Source organism: Pristiophorus japonicus, chromosome 9, assembly GCF_044704955.1.
Source record: "Pristiophorus japonicus isolate sPriJap1 chromosome 9, sPriJap1.hap1, whole genome shotgun sequence".
Lineage (NCBI taxonomy): Eukaryota > Metazoa > Chordata > Chondrichthyes > Pristiophoridae > Pristiophorus > Pristiophorus japonicus.
In genome coordinates, this window is record NC_091985.1 from 42,621,980 (window position 1) to 42,639,938 (window position 17,959).

The 17,959-nt window shown below is 41.8% G+C and overlaps 1 protein-coding gene and 1 long non-coding RNA gene across 4 annotated transcripts in view; one reads left to right on the top strand and one right to left on the bottom strand.

The window, feature by feature from the left end:
• Positions 1 to 14,531, bottom strand: part of LOC139272595 (regulator of G-protein signaling 7) — a 733,921-nt gene extending 719,390 nt beyond the window's left edge. For 2 of the 3 annotated variants that reach the window (XM_070888671.1, XM_070888670.1), the window contains exons 1-2: positions 14,291 to 14,531; positions 13,384 to 13,509 (exon numbers count right to left, since the gene is read on the bottom strand). In XM_070888671.1, coding sequence (XP_070744772.1) covers positions 13,384 to 13,467 — 84 coding nt within the window. In that variant the 5' untranslated portion in view covers positions 13,468 to 13,509; positions 14,291 to 14,531. Of the gene's footprint in view, positions 1 to 13,383; positions 13,510 to 14,290 lie in introns of those variants that run through there. The other variant, XM_070888672.1, reaches the window with a different exon arrangement.
• Positions 14,532 to 14,694: 163 nt separating this feature from the next.
• LOC139272596 (uncharacterized) lies at positions 14,695 to 17,721 on the top strand. The gene is made up of 3 exons (XR_011594897.1): positions 14,695 to 14,778; positions 15,413 to 15,495; positions 17,609 to 17,721. It is a non-coding gene; the product is annotated as an uncharacterized lncRNA (long non-coding RNA).
• The last annotated feature ends 238 nt before the right edge of the window (positions 17,722 to 17,959 follow it).

Genomic DNA, 17,959 nt, shown 5'->3' on the forward strand with positions numbered 1-17,959 from the left:
GCATCAAAAATGCACAAAGAATGTGACAGAGCTGCGTTCGTTCCTTGGTCTACTCAACTACTTCGGTAATTTCTTACCTAGATTAAGCACCTTATTAGAGCCACTGCACATGCTGCTAAGAAAAGATGACAACTAGGTTTGGGGTGCATCTCAAGATCGAGCTTTTGAGAAAGCTACTAATCTGCTTTGCTCTAACAAGCTGCTGGTATATTATGATCCGTGTACGCGTCTAGTATTGGCCTGTGATGCTTCGTCATATGGAGTTGGTTGCGTGCTCCAACAAGTTAATGAGTCGGGCAAATTACAACCTGTTGCATATGTTTCAAAAAGTTTGTCAAAGGCGGGAAGAGCCGACAGCATAGAAACATAGAAAATAGGTGCAGGAGGCCCTTCGAGCCTGCACCACCATTCAATATGATCATGGCTGATCATTCAACTTCAGTACCCCTTTCTCTCCAGACCCTTTGATCTCTTCAGCCACAAGGGCCACATCTAACTCCCTTTTGAATATATCTAACGACCTGGCCTGGACAACTTTCTGTGGTAGAGAATTCCACAGGTTCACAATTCTCTGAGTGAAGAAGTTTCTCTTCATCTCGGTCTTAAATGGCTTACCCCTTATCCTTAGACTGTGACCCCTGGTTCTGGACTGCCCCAACATCGGGAACATTCTTCCTGCATCGAACCTGTCCAATCCTGTCAGAATTTTATATGTTTCTATGAGATCCCCTCTCATTCTTTGAAATTCCAGTGAATATAAGCCTAGTCGATCCAGTCTTTCTTTATATGTCAGTCCTGCCATCCCAGAATCAGACTGGTTGAACCTTCGCTGCACTCCCTCAATAGCAAGAATGTCCTTCCTCAGATTAGGAGACCAAAACTGTACACAATGTTCAAGGTGTGGCCTAACCAAGGCCCTGTACAACTGCAGTAAGACCTCCCTGCTCCTATACTCAAATCCCCTAGCTATGAAGGCCAATATACCATTTGCCTTCTTCACTGCCTGCTGCAACTGTATGCCAACTTTCAATGACTGATGTACCATGACACCCAGTTCTCACTGCACCTCCCCCTTTCCTAATCTGCTGCCATTCAGGTAATATTCTGCCTTCATGTTTTTGCCCCCAAAGTGGATAACCTCACATTTATCCACATTATACTGCATCTGCCATGCATTTGCCCACTCACCTAACCTGTCCAAATTACACTTCAGCCTTTTAGCATCCTCCTCACAGTTCACACCACCATCCAGTTTAGTGTCATCGGCAAACTTGGAGATATTACACTCAATTCCTTCATCTAAATCATTAATGTATATTGTAAATAGCTGGGGTTCCAGCACTGAGCCCTGCGGCACTTCTCTAGTCACTGCCTGCCATCTGAAAAGGACCCGTTTATCCCGACTCTCTGCTTCCTGTCTGCCAACCAGTTCTCTATCCATGTCAGTACATTACCCCCAATATGATGTGCTTTAATTTTGCTCACTAATTTCTTGTGTGGGACCTTGTCAAGAGCCTTTTGAAAGTCCAAATACACCACATCCACTAGTTCTCTCGTGTCCACGCTACTAGTTACATCCTCAAAAAATTCTAGAAGATTTGTCAAGCATGATTTCCCTTTCATAAATCCATGCTGACTTGGACTGATCCGGTCACTGCTTTCCAAATGCGCTGCTATTTCATCTTTAATAATTGATTCCAACATTTTCCCCACTACTGATGTCAGGCTAACCGGCCTATAATTACCCGTTTTCTCTCTCCCTCCTTTTTTAAAAAGTGGTGTTACATTAGCTACCCTCCAGTCCATACGAACTGATCCAGAGTCGATAGACTGTTGGAAAATGATCACCAATGCATCCACTATTTCTAGGGCCACTTCCTTAAGTACTCTGGGATGCAGACTATCAGGCCCCGGGGATTTATCGGCCTTCAATCCCATCAATTTCCCGAACACAATTTCCCGCTTTATAAGGATATTCTTCAGTTCCTCCTTCTCACTAGACACTCGGTCCCCTAGTATTTCCAGAAGGTTATTTGTGTCTTCCTTCGTGAAAACAGAATCGAAGTATTTGTTTAACTAGTCCGCCATTTCTTTGATTCCCCATTATAAATTCACCTGAATCTGACTGCAAGGGACCTACGTTTGTCTTCACTAATCTTTTTCTCTTCACATATCTATAGAAGCTTTTGCAGTCAGTGTTTATGTTCCCAGCAAGCTTCCTCTCATACTCTATTTCCCCCTTCCTAATTAAACCCTTTGTCCTCCTCTGCTGAATTCTAAATTTCTCCCAGTCCTCAGGTTAGCTGCTTTTTCTGGCCAATTTATATGCCTCTTCCTTGGATTTAACACTATCCTTAATTTCCCTTGTTAGCCACGGTTAAGCCACCTTCCCCGTTTTATTTTTACTCCAGACAGGGATGTGCAATTGTTGAAGTTCATCCATGTGATCTTTAAATGTTTGCCATTGCCTATCCACTGTCAACCCTTTAAGTATCTCTCGCTAGTCTATTCTAGCCAATTCAAATCTCATACCATCGAAGTTACCTTTCCCCAAGTTCAAGACCCTAGTCTCTGAATTAACTGTGTCACTCTCCATCTTAATAAAGAATTCTACCATATTATGGTCACTCTTCCCCAAGGGGCCTCGCACAACAAGTTTGTTAATTAGTCCTTTCTCATTGCACATCACCCAGTCTAGGATGGCCAGCCCTCTAATTGGTTCCTCGGCATATTGGTCTAGAAAACCATCCCGAATACACTCCAGGAGATCCTCCTCCACTGCATTGCTACCAGTTTGGTTAGCCCAGTCAATATGTAGATTAAAGTCGCCCATGATCTGCTGTACCATTATTGCACGCATTCCTAATTTCTTGTTTGATGCTGTCCCCATCCTCATTACTACTGTTTGGTGGTCTGTACACAACTCCCACTAGCGTTTTCTGCCCTTTGGTACTCCGTAGCTCCACCCATACAGATTCCACATCATCCAAGCTAATGTCCTTCCTTACTATTGCATTAATTTCCTCTTTCACCAGCAACACCACCCCACCTCCTTTTCCTTTCTGTCTATCCTTCCTAAATGTTGAATACCCCTGGATGTTGAGTTCCCAGCCTTGGTCACCCTGGAGCCATGTCTCCGTGATGCCAATTACATCATATCCATTAACTGCTATCTGCACAGTTAATTCGTCCACCTTATTCCGAATACTCCTCGCATTGAGGCAGAGCCTTCAGGTTTGTCTTTTTAACACCCTTTGCCCCTTTAGGATTTTGCTGTAATGTGGCCCTTTTTGCTTTTTGCCTTGGGTTTCTCTGCCCTCCACTTTTACTTTTCTTCTTTCTATCTTTTGCTTCTGGCCCCATTCTACTTCCCTCTGTCTCCCTGCATAGGTTCCCATTCCCCTGCCATATTACTTTAACCATTCCCCAACAGCACTAGCAAACACTCCCCCTAAGACATTGGTTCCGGTCCTGCCCAGGTGCAGACCGTCCAGTTTGTACTGGTCCCACCTCCCCCAGAACCGGTCCCAATGTCCCAGGAATTTGAATCCCTCCCTTCTGCACCACTCCTCAAGCCACGTATTCAGCTGAGCTATCCTGCGATTCCTACTCTGACTAGCACGTGGCACTGGTAGCAATCCTGAGATTACTACTTTTGAGGTCCTACTTTTTAAATTTAATTCCTAGCTCGCTAAATTCGTCTTGTAGGACCTCATCCCCTTTTTTACCTATATCGTTGGTACCTCTATGCACCACGACAACTGGCTGTTTACCCTCCCCGTCAGAATAAGTGACCACCCATTTAAAACTGAGATGAGGAGGAATTTCTTCTCTCAGAGGGTCATAAATCTATGGAATTCTCTGCCCCAGAGAGCTGCGTAGGCTGGGTCATTGAATATATTTAAGACGGAGATAGACAGATTATTGAGCGATAAGGGAATAAAGCGTTATGGGGAGCGGGCAGATAAGTGGAGCTGAGTCAATGATCAGATCAGCCATGATCTTATTAAATGGCGGAGCAGACCCGAGGGGCCAAATAGCCTACTCCTGCTCCTATTTCTTATGTGCTTATTTTCTTATGTCCTGGATGGTGTTGAGCTTCTTGAGTGTTGTTGAAACTGCACTCATAGAAACATAGAAACATAGAAAATAGGTGCAGGAGTAGGCCATTCAATGAGTTCATGGCTGAACATTCAACTTCAGTACCCCATTCCTGCTTTCTCGCCATACCCCTTGATCCCCCTAGTAGTAAGGACCAGGAAAGTGGAGAGTATTGCACCACACTCCTTACTTGTGTCTTGGAGATGGTGAAAAGGCTTTGGGGAGTCAGGAAGTGAGACACGAGCCGCAGGATACCCAGCCTCTGACCTGTTCTTGTAGCCACAGTATTTATGTGGGTAGTCCTGTTAAATTTCTGGTCAATGGTGACCCCCAGGATGTTGATGGTGGGGGATTTGGCGATGGTAATGACGTTGAATGTCAAGGGGCAGTGGTTAGACTCTCGCTTGTTGGAGATAGTCATTGCCTGGCACTTGTGTGGTGCGAATTTTGGTGTCAAATATTTTCTCTCATAATACTCCAGTGAAGCGCCTTGGGACGTTTCACTATGTTAAAAGCGCTATATAAATACAAGTTGTTGTTGTTGTGGTTGAATGTTACTTGCCACTTATCAAACGCAAGTCTGAATGTCAGCCAGGTCTTGCTGCATGTGGGCATGGACTGTTTCATTATCTGAGGGATTGCGAATGGTACTGAACACTGTGCAGTCATCAGTGAACATTCCAATTTCTGACCTTATGATGGAGGGAAGGTCATTGATGAAGCAGGTCAAGATGGCTGAGCCTAGGACACTCCCCTGAGGAACTCCTGCAGTGATGTCCTGGGGCTGTGATGATTGACCTCCAACCACCGCAACCATCCTCCTTTGTGTTAGGTATGACTCCAGCCAGTGGAGAGTTTTCCCCCTGATTCATATTGACTTCAGTTTTACTAGGGCTCCTTGATGTCACACTAGGTCAAATGCTGCCTTGATGTCAAGGGCAGTCACTCTCACCTCACCTCTGGAATTCAGCTCTTTTGTCCATGTTTGGACCAAGGCTGTCCTGGCAGAACCCACACTGGACATCAATGAGCAGGTTGTTATTGATCAGCAAGTGCTGCTTGATAGCACTGTCGACTTCACCTGCCATCACTTTGCTGATGATTGAGGGTAAACTGATGGGGCGGTAATTGGCAGGTTTGGATTTGTCTTTCTTTTTGTGGACAGGACTAGGTAGTTTTCCACATTGTCAGATAGATGCCAGTGTTGTAGCTGTACTGGAACAGCTTGGCTAGTTCTCGAGCACAAGTGTTCAGCACGACAGCTGAGGTGTTGTCATGGCCCACTGCCTTTGCTGTATCCAGTGTGTTCAGCCTTTTCTTGAAATCACGTGGAGTGAATCAAATTGGCTGAAGACTGATTTTTGTGATGGTGGGGACCTCAGGAGGCCAATATAGATCATCTACTCAACACTTCTGGCTGAAGATGGTTGCAAACGTTTCAGCCTTGTCTTTTGCACTCCCGTGCTGGGCTCCGCCATCATTGGGAATGAGGATATTTTTGGAGTCTCCTCCTCCTGTTAGTTGTTTAATGGTACACCACCATTAAGGTTTGTTGATGTTTAGAACGTTATTGTAATAACCAGATTATGCTATTGATTTGTCTGATTATTAATTAAAAAATCAGTTCATTCCATTATTTGGCTGTATCTACATACCTTTGCTACTTTCAAGCAATTATACCTGCTATCAAGATACAACTCTGTACCTTATGTACATACACACGCGGTAACTGATATGAAATTTTTGCCTCTACTCATATAGAATTTCTAAGCATCCTTGCTGATCTACCATATGAGATATACAGCAGACGAGTCCATACTACAACAAAATGCCCATTGATAGTCTCCAAGATTAGCTTCAAGATCATTAGAGATCTGCCAATTTCTGTAGTCTCCACTGACTTTGGAGTTCCCAGAGATTGTGGAAATTTAGAAATTCCTTGCCTGTATCTATAATTCCACTAGGAATCAGATTTGTATATATACCGGAAAGTAGAATGAAAATACAGGAATAGAAGGAGCATGATGTAGAATGGTTTGTCCAATTGGTTGGGCACTAGACAAAGGTGGCTAATTGGGAATCCTGATATGGCTAATTACACTTTTGATTCATAAACAAAAAAATGAGTAATAGACACCAGCTTTGGGCATGTGATCTCCTACTCATATTCACATGGTGTATGCATATGTGCTTTAACCTACTTGGGCGTTTGTTGTTAAAATGGTAAGACGCAAAGCAGAGCGTGCAAGTGTTTTTTTTTTCATCATAGTGTGTGCTTTAACTTCTTTGATTGCTGCTCATTGGTTATCTGCTAAGGTGATGTGTAACACGGGTGAAAACACCAGACTTCAACAGCATTATATGGAGAAGGGAGCTGTCATCGTGGTCAACTTGATCAATCAGAATTACCACTCCAAGCAGAAGGCAAGCCCAACCAATAACACGCTGCTCCAACAGGGCATGTCATGTCAAAGCGCAAGCAGCATCCAACCGCGTATGGAGAGCAGGAGTGGGTCTGGGATGTCTCGTTGTGGGAGTTAACATTCTTACCAATTTATCTAACAAAATCCAACCAGCACTTGCAACTGCTGGACCAAACCTAGAAGCTGCACTAAGATGTGCTGTGCCTGATAAATTTATTCCAGAATTCCAAATTTTATTGAAAAGGAAAGACTGCAAAGTTTTACAATGAATGCTGGTGGATATTTGTTAAGTAAATATACACACATTTACCTTTATTCCGTCGGACATTTTCCACTAAAATTAGTGTTTATGGCTAAAAAGAAATGTGGCCACCCCTGTAGCTGGTCAGTGATTCCTGTTGGACAACACAAGTCTGATCAGGTTATAGAACCAGTGGGGCGTAAAAGATCCCATGGCACTATTTCAGAGAAGTGTAGGGAAGTAATCCCTGGTGTCCTGGCTAATATTTATCCCTCAATCAACGTCACTAAAAAATACAGATTATCTGCTCATTATCACATCGCTGTTTGAAGGAGCTTGCTGTGCCCAAATTGGCTGTCACCTTTCCTACATTACAACAGTGACTACACTTCAAAAGTACTTCATTGGCTGTAAAGCGTTTTGGGACGTCCTAAGGTTGCGAAAGGTGCTTCACAAATGCAAGTTTTTCTTTCACAGCTGTGCTCTTGCTTAAACATTTTAAACCTGAAAATTTATATCGGGTCAGATCAGATCAGCCATGATCTTACTGAATGACAGAGCAGGCTTGAGGGGCTGTGTGGCCTACTCCTGCTCCTTTTTCTTATGTTCAAAGTCCACTTCGCTAAGTTTTAATTTTCGGAGCCCAGTTTTTATGCAACAAACCTCAATTACAATAAAGTAGCAAAACTGCAAAAAACTGATTTAATATAAATTTTGCTTTCGTGCCAAGTGTTTTGTTAAAATCTTTACTTCAATACTAATTCACAGTGATGCTGGATGAAATCTTGATGTTTAGAAGGCTTCTAACAGGAGACTGAATGAGTTTGACAGAGGATGTCTGAACCACAAAATGAAGATGAGAAAACAGGAACAGAGCTACTGACTAGGAATTGATGAAAGGACTAAACTGTATGCTGGCTGCACTGCATGGTTTGTGAGACAAATTAATGAGAAAGTACTTGACCGATAATCGTCTTGCATCACTGAGGGAAGAGGTCTCCTAGTGGTCAATGCGAGACATAGCATAATGTAACAGCAGGATTTGATATTAACTGCACTGTTCTGAGTTGATAAAAGGGAGGCTACCAAGAACAGAGTGCAGTGTAACTGGGGTGCACAAGCCCTATCCCCCTGCCCTGATGGCAACAGACTTACTCATAATAGTTTACACAGTGTAGCAGTTAATATAGATATTCGTTGAATACATACACGGTGAGACACAATGGGGTGGAAGTGAGTCTGGACACATACTTGGACCCAGACTTGACACTGCACAACCAACAATAGTTTAAATAGCTGCTTTAATTGATCAGGAACATGAGTAAAATACTCGCTCCTTCATCGTGAAAGTAATATATCTCTCTCTTTTATCTATTGCTCTACCAAGACAGTTTGAACAAATCTCATTTAACAACTTCCCTGTTCAGATGGACATACAGCTTACAGCGTCAATATACTTTGCACACAAGAGTACCACACAGTATGTAGTATGTCCAAACTGTAACAGATATTTATGAACTGCTATATTTCACCCAAGTATATGTTATAAAAAAATCAATTCATTGTTGTTAAAGCATTGACATCTTGAACAGAACCATAGCCTGACTGAGGTCATCTTTAGGTTACAAGGTGCAAGTATCTAGTGTTAAGGGAAAAATGTTTAAATTGTTTTCCAAGAAATAAAAATGGTTGTTGTTTCAGCAGATAATTTATTGTGACTCTGGTGTATATGTAGAGTAATGCATAGCCTGCTGTGTGTTACCAGGCAACAACACATTGAGGGGCTGAGAGAAAACCAAAATCCATGGAATTGAACATTAGCAGATTACTAATGTCACCTCAATGTGGAGTTATTATTTCCTTCATGATGTGTAATCCTGCATAACTTATAGAAGTTGGGATATATTTTCCTCTGATGAGAGCTCTCGAACAGGAAATGCTGGAGGACATTTAGCCTGTGGTGTGATAGGAATTGCTAAAGAATCAAATGAATATATCTGTGGGAGGGGTGGATAATTGATATTGTATTTGGATGCTAATTTTCCTGAAAAATATGATGCGCATAAAGACTAGTGGAAAGTGGTAACAGACCTTTTTGATCATTATTACTGTTACTCTGAAGTCTGCTTCGTAGCCAGAAATTAATGAAAGGGAAATGGTGAAAAAGAAGAAACATTTACTTGTTGAGAAATGATTGAGGATTGTGAAAATCTTCTTAAAGGCCAATCATTATCTGGTTGTACAGTTTTGAGACTGAAGAATAGAAATGAAAAGTGTGTCCTTTCATTCAGAACAGGGATTAGTCACTGAAAGGAAGGCCAAAGTCTACACAGCTAGTAGCAATCATTGAAAATGCTTAGTGGAAGATTGAAGGGGATTGCAGGATGCAGCCACCTTTGGCTCCTGCTGGTAACTCCAATCTGAATCCTGCCAGCAGCACCGAACTGACTCTTGCTAGAAGTCCCAACCTAACTGTAAGTGAGCTCGATACCGTAACAAAAATATTCACCAAGGGCATCCTGAACTCCTTCACCATAACTCCGTGCCCAGGAACCGTTGTGGTTATATCGCTCAGTCTATGCCTAGGATTTAATGATGCCCAAGTTTGGTTCACCAAACTGTTTTACATCAATCAATTCAGATTCTATTAGCATTTACACTATTAGCCACCCATCAGGATTTACACAAGCTACTGAGTGAATGAATTAACCCTTTCTTGCAACTATCAACATTAAATCAGACAACAAAATGATGAACTAACAATTGTTTATTAATCTTAGAATCAAAGTTAGCAGAACTTAACCACTGAATTTGCAAATAGCTAGTAGATAGGGTTAATAAATGAAATAAATAACAGAAGTTACGACACAGTTCAGTTATTCAACATTAACTGGTTGCTGACTATAAATTTACAGTTGAGATCAATGTCTGAGATTGCTATAAAGTGCTCAGATTAATTTAGGATTAGATTCATTAGATAGAAGACAGGTTAACAACATTATATATTGTCTATCAAGTATATTAAAATCTATTTGCTTGTAGTTAGCTATGTTTCTTGAACTTATTTGATCTCAGCCTTATGAGCTGATGTGGGAGAGCTGATTACCTCATCTTCTTCTGAGATGTCAGAGTGATTAACCTCCATTAGTAGAGGTGGAATCGGTTTCACCCAAGTAAATTCACCTTCCCTGCTGGTAGCTGTATCTGGACTAGGTGATTTAAACCTCTCCTCCCTCAAGGAAACTTGTACATCTAAGTAACACACTTATATCTGCCTCTAACTGGCTGGTATAACTGTACAACTTTAACTTCTGTAACCTTTCTCTCTCTGTAATGGAGATGCACTTTTTGACTTTACAGACACCCTTCTACATATACTAGACAAAGTCTCCTGTGACTTCTGCTACAAAGTCTACTATAAGAACTACTAAAAGAACTAGAGCTAAACTAAGAACTAAGGATTGAAGACGGAGCACTGAAGACTGAACTTTAGTGTCAAAAATACTATCCTGTATATCATTCATTTCCAAAGAAACCGACTCAATTCTATTGAATAACCTGAATGAGACATGTATTGGATAATTCAGCCTTTCTGTTGTCAATCATCTCACACAGCCTTGTTGGTATGCTTGATGACCTCCAAATGAATGAAGCACTGGCACCTAGACATACCAGTCACTTATTTACTGCCTACCATCTCGGGTCTTTGCTAACAATTGGTTGCATACAGGTAGGATAAGGTAAGACATCTTTATGCCCCTTTTAACATGCCATCTTTGGGCCTCTGTTTTAATGGTTTGTTTTCTATCCCTGTTAAGGAATGTTTTGTTTATTTAAGCCTTTGTGGTTTAATTAGCATTTGCCCGTTCTCCTCCTAGCATTCAATTTGACTACAAGCTCCCTTTTGAGGACACATTTAAAACAATCCTTAGGAAAGTTCTCCTACAACTCTCTCACTGGATGTCCCCAAAAAACATTTCAAAGTTAATTCATCATTTCTCAATTTGAGTGCTCTTAGAAATGAGCATGTGTCAATACCTTCAGAAGAAGAGAGGATGAGCTGTGTTAAATCAGTGCTAACAGGAAAGTGCACCGGATACTTTACACTACTTATAATATGGGAAGTATTGTACAGTATTAAAAAATAAACATTAGTGTCCTACTTGAAATTCTCATTGACTTACATTGTTTCAATTATGTATACTTTCATTTGATTACATCATTTAGTAAATGTTGTTAAATTGAAAATATCACATGGTTTACCTGAATACCAATAGCTACACTACACACAGATCTACAGGAAACTACTGATGAATTATCAGTTTCAATTCTAATGTATTATTAACACCTTTCACTGTATGCATATTTGAAATTGTAATTCGAGAATTATAAACATAAATATTTAAAGATGTATTATAAAAAGCTCCAACAACAAACACAGATACATTCCCATATATGACCATTTCACTATGAAATAAGGTTATTTGTGAGTCATGAAGGTTATTTGTCAGTCACGAAAATTCATTCATTTGATCCTCAGTATGACTACAGCATCTCCATGATGCCATCTGCTGGGACCTCCATGGTCCTGGCAGGAAAGTGGGCTTTCCAAATATTTTATCCAATTGTAAACAGTGTAGTTTTATGCACGTCACAGCTGGATTAGCAAAACGTTAGTCATTTACACCAGTTAAGCAGCTTTTCAACTGCTTGAGAAGTGTAAAAGCAGTATTACACATGCATTGTGATTTGCCTCTTTTCTAGTGTTATTGCTAATGATATTAGGCTTCTCAAAACCATTGGCAGGAAAATTGCAGGAACGCACCTTTTTGGTTGACAGTCATGAAATTCTACAAAGAAAGTGTTATTAATGACTTATCAAAAGAAAATATCCCTCTTAATGTTCTCTGTTTTTATCAACACAGGTTTCATGCCAGTCATCGACAGGCAGCATAGCTACAAATGAGTCACCTGGTATTGCAAGCAGGGATATTGGGTTTTATTTTAGTGATTGATATGTGGAAACCTGGTTTCTGTTTAGTGGAATGTCACTCTGTATTCGTCACTAGAGAATCATTAGTACAGTCACATGTTAAAACAGAAGCACTTGGCAAATTATGCAGTACAGTGCTCTTTTGAGATACAAATATTTCTGTTTCTATTGCCTTTACAGATGAATGCAAACTACACATCAATAAATGAGTGCAACTCATTTTATAAAGAAATGCAAAAAGCCACATAACAGCTGTGTTCACTAGTGAGTGTTTTCTTTCTAAAGCGGCACTGACATTTTTCCTATGATTTACTTATGATTTGCAGCTCAATTCTGCATAATTTCTGGTCAATTAACCGGTGAGCACTTTGGCCTTGGGAAGACTGCCACTCCACCAGGACAGGTAGTTGATTCTCAAGACTGTCTGCACTCAACACACGGCAAAATGGGCCCCGCAAAATTGGGGCTTAAGCCTAATTATTGATAAGTTTTAAGACAACAGAAGCACAATTACAGTAATGAAGCATAATATTTGACATGTTGGGAAACTACTTGTTCTATGCTTCTCCCTGGGAGGCTGATCTTTCAGCCACTGCCTTCTAAAATTCTTTTCCAAAACTTACTTCACTTTGCTACATCTCTCCCTGTATTTAAAAGCTTTCTAAAAAATATTGCTCTTTAGTCCTTCCTTCCCCAATTCCTTCATTTCCTAGCATCCAACTCTTCCCCGTAGCTCTGGGGCATTTGTCTATGTAAATGTAAGTTGTTAAAATTACATTTCAGTTCATTTAAGTCATCTACAAATGATTTCCCTCAGTTGGTACTTAAAATCTAAAGCTCAGAAATGTAAGTTAATCAAATAAAAATGCGCAGTGGGGAATATAAGTCCCTTTTCTACTTTAAAACACCTAGGCAGAGTATCTTGCCAATGATAGAGGAGATGTTTCTATTCATCCTAACAGTAAGCCTGTGGCAGAAACGGCAGTTGTGCATAACCTTGCTCCAAAAATGTAACTGTACATCAGACTATGTAATTCACCAGCACAAAAAAAGCAATTCCTTTATCACAAGCTTCCATCAGTTCAATTCTCGATTAAAGCAACACTTGTCCAAGCTCACCGTTTATTTCAGCAGCACACATGAAATCGGCCACTACTTTTGGGCATATGGCGAGGTTGGGACAGGTATGCCATGCCAGCTCAGATCTGACTCAGACTGGCTTTGCAGAGTGGCCACCTGTCACTCCAATAATGTCACCAGAAAGTGGTCCATTTTTGACCCCAGGGCTGCAGCCACCGATCCACGCTCACAAACCTCTGCACACACAGCGGCGTACCTATAAATAGCCTCTTTTTTTAAAAAAAAAGGTTCTCTGCAGCTGTCCAGAATGACAATAATTGGCATGCAGCTTAAACTGATCCATGAAGCACCGGCACATGCTGGGAATGCAGGCAGGAATCTCATTGCCCTCGGCTGCATTCCCACCCCTTGTCTCCCAGCTACAATCTAAATGATAGGCAGTGTCAGAAACAAGACACATCCTCGGACCCAAGCAACTGCGCTGGACGTCGCAGCTTTAAGGAAGGCGTTGCATCTTCCGCCACAAGTCACACACACTTGCCTACCTTCCTGTACACCAGCATGTTGGGCGATTCGTCCGCCGTACCGTTGTTACTGGCGTTCTGTCCATAATTATTTCCTTGCGCCATAGCAGGATCTGCCCCAGCTGCTCTCGGATTCCTGAATTTTCACTAAAGGGGGTGGAGGAGGAGAAATGTTTTTAAAAATCATTAAGTGAGGCGCCAGAAAATAAATGATGTAGCAGCAGATGTCAAATCCAGACACCGCGCGGGGCAATGTGTGCGTACCAACACAAGGGCGGGGAGACACACCACTTTAGATAAACTTCGATCCCAAATCATTTCTGATTTTATGACCGCGGATTGAGAAGATTATACCAGCGCGCGAAAGCAGACGATCTTTGCCCCGCTTCATGCCAGAATGCCCGTGAGAGTGGCACTGCTTGCTGGCAGGGATGGAAAACGCGAGGGGATTCGCCATCAGAGCCGTACAAACATGCACGGTAACAGAAGCAAAATATCCGTCCAACTCGCCCTGTTAAGTGTCCATGCACGGTGCCCCGTGTTGTCGTTGTGCCTTTTTGCAATGCTGCGAGTGCTGCCGTTCACACTGCCTCAGTGCGTGCCGCCCAGTGCCCACACTGGTCCTCGGGACAGGATTTTCCAGTAAAGGTTGCGGATGCAGCCCGTCGTTTGCCTTCGGGTGCTCTCTCCGAGTGCAGTAACAAGGAGGCACTTGGGGCTGGTTCTTTGCACACACACACAGAGAGCGGTGGCTTCGAACCGCAGCCAGCCCCGAGCCGTTTGAAACACGCTCAGCACCACGGACAGCGACCGAGCCCCGGCAAATACAGCAGCGCGCCTCGCAAAAAAGCTTTGCTTCCCTCTCTCGTCCTCCTTTTTTTGGGGAGGGTGGCCGGGGGGTTGCAAGCTTTCAACCACTTCCATTTACCTCAAGCACGGCGCACTGCACGACAAGAGCGAAAGGTTGTGATTTCTGCAGTGTTTTTGTCCGTTCCAGGTCCTGGCCTCAGATAATTCATTGAGAGAGAGGCTTGCGGCTGTGCAGCGGGCCTGAGCTTTCTTCCTCTCTCCCTCTCTCTGTGTTCCTGGGAATGTGTTGCAGAGCCAGCTCCAGCTCGCGCTCCTTGGCAGTTGCTCTCGCGCTCGCTCCCCCTCTCCCACGCGCGCCCCCCCCCCCCTTCCTCCCTCGCGCGCGTTCTGTGGAAGACACGAGGGCCGCGTGTTCGGGCGCGCGCGGTGCTCCAACCGCCGACTGACGCGCATGCGCGCTCCAGGAACTCGGACTCAGCAACAGCCCCAAGCTTCACACATCAGACGTCAAGGCTTGCAAAAGGGCAGGCACTGACTTGCGTCGCATTGCTTAAAGCTGCAGTCACTCAGCTTCGAGGCAATGACTGTTGAAGGCGCCATATAAATGCAAGTTGCTGTTGTTCATGGAAAACCTGCAAATAATGTTTCTTGTTTAAAAAAATACATATTTTTAATCTTCTGGTGGCATTTCTGGCGGTGATATACAGACGATGTGTTTTGTAAGGTGGGCCCAGTAAGGCTGATCGCAAACAAGCCAGAGATTTCCCACCCCCCCCCCCCACCACCACCCACTCCACATTACAAAAGAATCAACTTTTATTTATATAGTGCCTTTTGGTGAAACGTCCCTATGCGCTTTACAGGAGTATTATGAGACAAAAAAAATTGATACCAAGTCGCATAAGGAAAAATTAGCGCAGGTGGCCAAAAGCTTGGTCAAAGAGATAGGTTTTAAGGAGCGTCTTGAAGGAGAAAAGAGAGGCAGAGAGGTTTAGGCAGGGAGTTCCAGAGCTTCGGGCCGAGGCAACAGAAGGCACGGCCACCAATGGCTGAGCGATTATAATCAGGGATGCTCAAGAGGGCAGAATTAGATGAGCACAGACATCTCAGGGGGTTGTGGGGCTAGAGGAGATTACAGAGATAGGAAGGGGTGAGGCCATGGAGGGATTTGAAAACAAAGATGAGAATTTTGAAATCGAGGCGTTGCTTAACAAGATGTCTTTCTCCCCCTCCTCATCAGGTCTCTCTCTACCTCCATCAGCTCCCCAAGCGGACTGCATCCTGCCCTTCTTCAAGATGGTGTCTGATCTTTCCCTCGTCAAAGTATGTCTCTCTTCCCCTACCTACATCATCTCCCCCTCTCTTATCTCCCCATTTCCAGGGCTTAATACTGCTGAAATGAATGAAGTTGGGAGATTGCTCATTGGCGATGGACTCCTCCTGCACATGCAATAGGGCTGTCTTGATAACATGAAGAATGTACATGCATTAGAGTCTGGGCCAAAATATAGCCTCTGATAACAGTAGTCTTTTACATCAGAGATGGATCCCTGCACATACTACATTGGCCCTCTGAACATGGCTCATCAGCTATCCTGGGGAGGGTACCTATTTGCTTAGAGGACAGACGTGATTTATCCTGGTGGTGTTTGTGGAACAAAGGGGGAAATTGGAGCCAAGTTTATGGTTAAGCTTGTCATTTTTGTTAATTTATATGTCATTTAATTTTAAGAATATAACATGAGATGGGTGAAAAACTGTCATGGTAGTTATATCTCTGATAATTATTTTGATAGAATGCGATGATGTAGAATTTGTTTTGGTGAAAGAGTTGTAATGCTTAGAAATGACTATTCATCAGCAGAGGTCATGAACCAGAACTCCTTCTAACAAAACATAAATTGATATATTCAATCAACAACATTTCTGGCTTTCAGGAGGCCAGTTAAGGCCAAGCCAAAAGGGCCTCTAATGTAATTAAAACAACCTGTTGTAAAATATTAATGAGACTAGCGGATCTCCCCTAACGTGACTCATGGTAAGTTGGATGATATGCCGGGACTTGACTTTTACTTTGTGTGGGTATCAGGCGGGCGGCAGATGGTGCCATTTTGAGGCCGGTCTCATTTACATTTGATTGGCAAATAAAAGATGGGTGAAATGGAAATCAATAGAAAATAAAATTGGGCATGATGTAAAACAGGCTGCTGAAACACTATTAGCCCATTTGGTGCTACTGGTGAAGACCAATTTCACCCCCATTGTTATTCTCTCAGCTTAATACATTTACTGAAGTTTTAGAGTACAGGTATTCAGAATTGAAATGCAACATAAGCAGTAATAGGTATCTAATAAGTACAGTCCATGATTCTGTGTCCCTCTCTTGCTTACACACACATACACATATAGAGATTAGTTAATAAAAAAATCAATTTACATTTTCCTGAATAAAGCTTTTAGCATTTATCCACTAGCTTTTCTTTATGTCATTATAAAACAGTAAAATAGCTTTTCTTTTAAAGACTGAAAGAGAAATATTCTATCTGACGAAAGGTCATCGACCTGAAATGCTAGCTCTGTTTTCCACAAATGGTGCCTGACCTGCTGAGTATTACCAGCATTTTCTGTTTTTATTTCAGATTTCCAGTATCTGCAGTATTTTGCTTTTGTATTCTATCATTTGGCTAGCTAAATTCTATTGATATTCATGGGGAACTGCACTAGTACATGCTCTGACTACAGGGTATGCCTTCAGCTGACAGATCATTGCTTTGAGCAAAAACATCAAGTTCAAGCATAGGCTTTTGATAGACCTTGAAGTGAACATGGATATATGCAATCACATTGTTGTGAAAGATGCAACTTTTTTTGAATTAAGGCCTTATTTGAGATATTAGTAATATAGAAAAAAATGCAATTTTTAAAAAAAGTATTGTGAGTGTTTTGATCAGTTCATTAACAAACTGTAATGATGAAATATTTTCATATTATACATGTTTATAAAGGAACTCCCATTTTAAATATTTACATAGGGAATTGATATTGTAAATGTTAAGATGAAAAGTATCACATGACAATAGGAAATAACTTTTGTGGATAGTAAGTTAATGCTATATGCAAAATCTTTAATAAATATATAGCTAGAAGGTTAAATTCACCAATCCCACAGTTCTGGTTGGGAGCCGCACTGGAAGCGTGTGTGTGTGTGTGGGAGAATCACTATTACAGTGTTGCATCTCTATCTCTGACCTGTATTATCTTTGTGCATGGCTCCCCACTGAGAACATGTGGCGCAAGTGAATTTACCCTTTAGTTTTTGGGATTTTGCCTTTGGAAAATCTTGTTTTTTATGTTTTCAGTTCATTCCTGACAATTGCCATTATTATTTTGCCCTTGTATTTAAATTTTGTTTATGTTTCTCACTTACTTTGTACAGGCGATAGTGGGCACCTTCAACATAAAGTACTGAAGACTATTGTCCATTCGTGTAAAACAGCTAGGTGTTTTCTCACTTGTAATACATCTCATGCCAAGAATCATCGGATTTCAATGCAAGATTAGCAATAAATGATACACTTTTGTTAATTTATTGCAAATCATTCTCTGCCCCTTCACAAATTCTGACTGCATCAAGATTAAATAGTTCTTAATACTTTAATTTATATAATGACTGTTGCCTCTAGTGGAGTCTGCAATATGATTTTTAACTTTGCCAGTCAAATTGATATTATTCAAAATATGACATTTATGTTAAATATTGCTTTATTTATTTTTCTATTGTATTTAT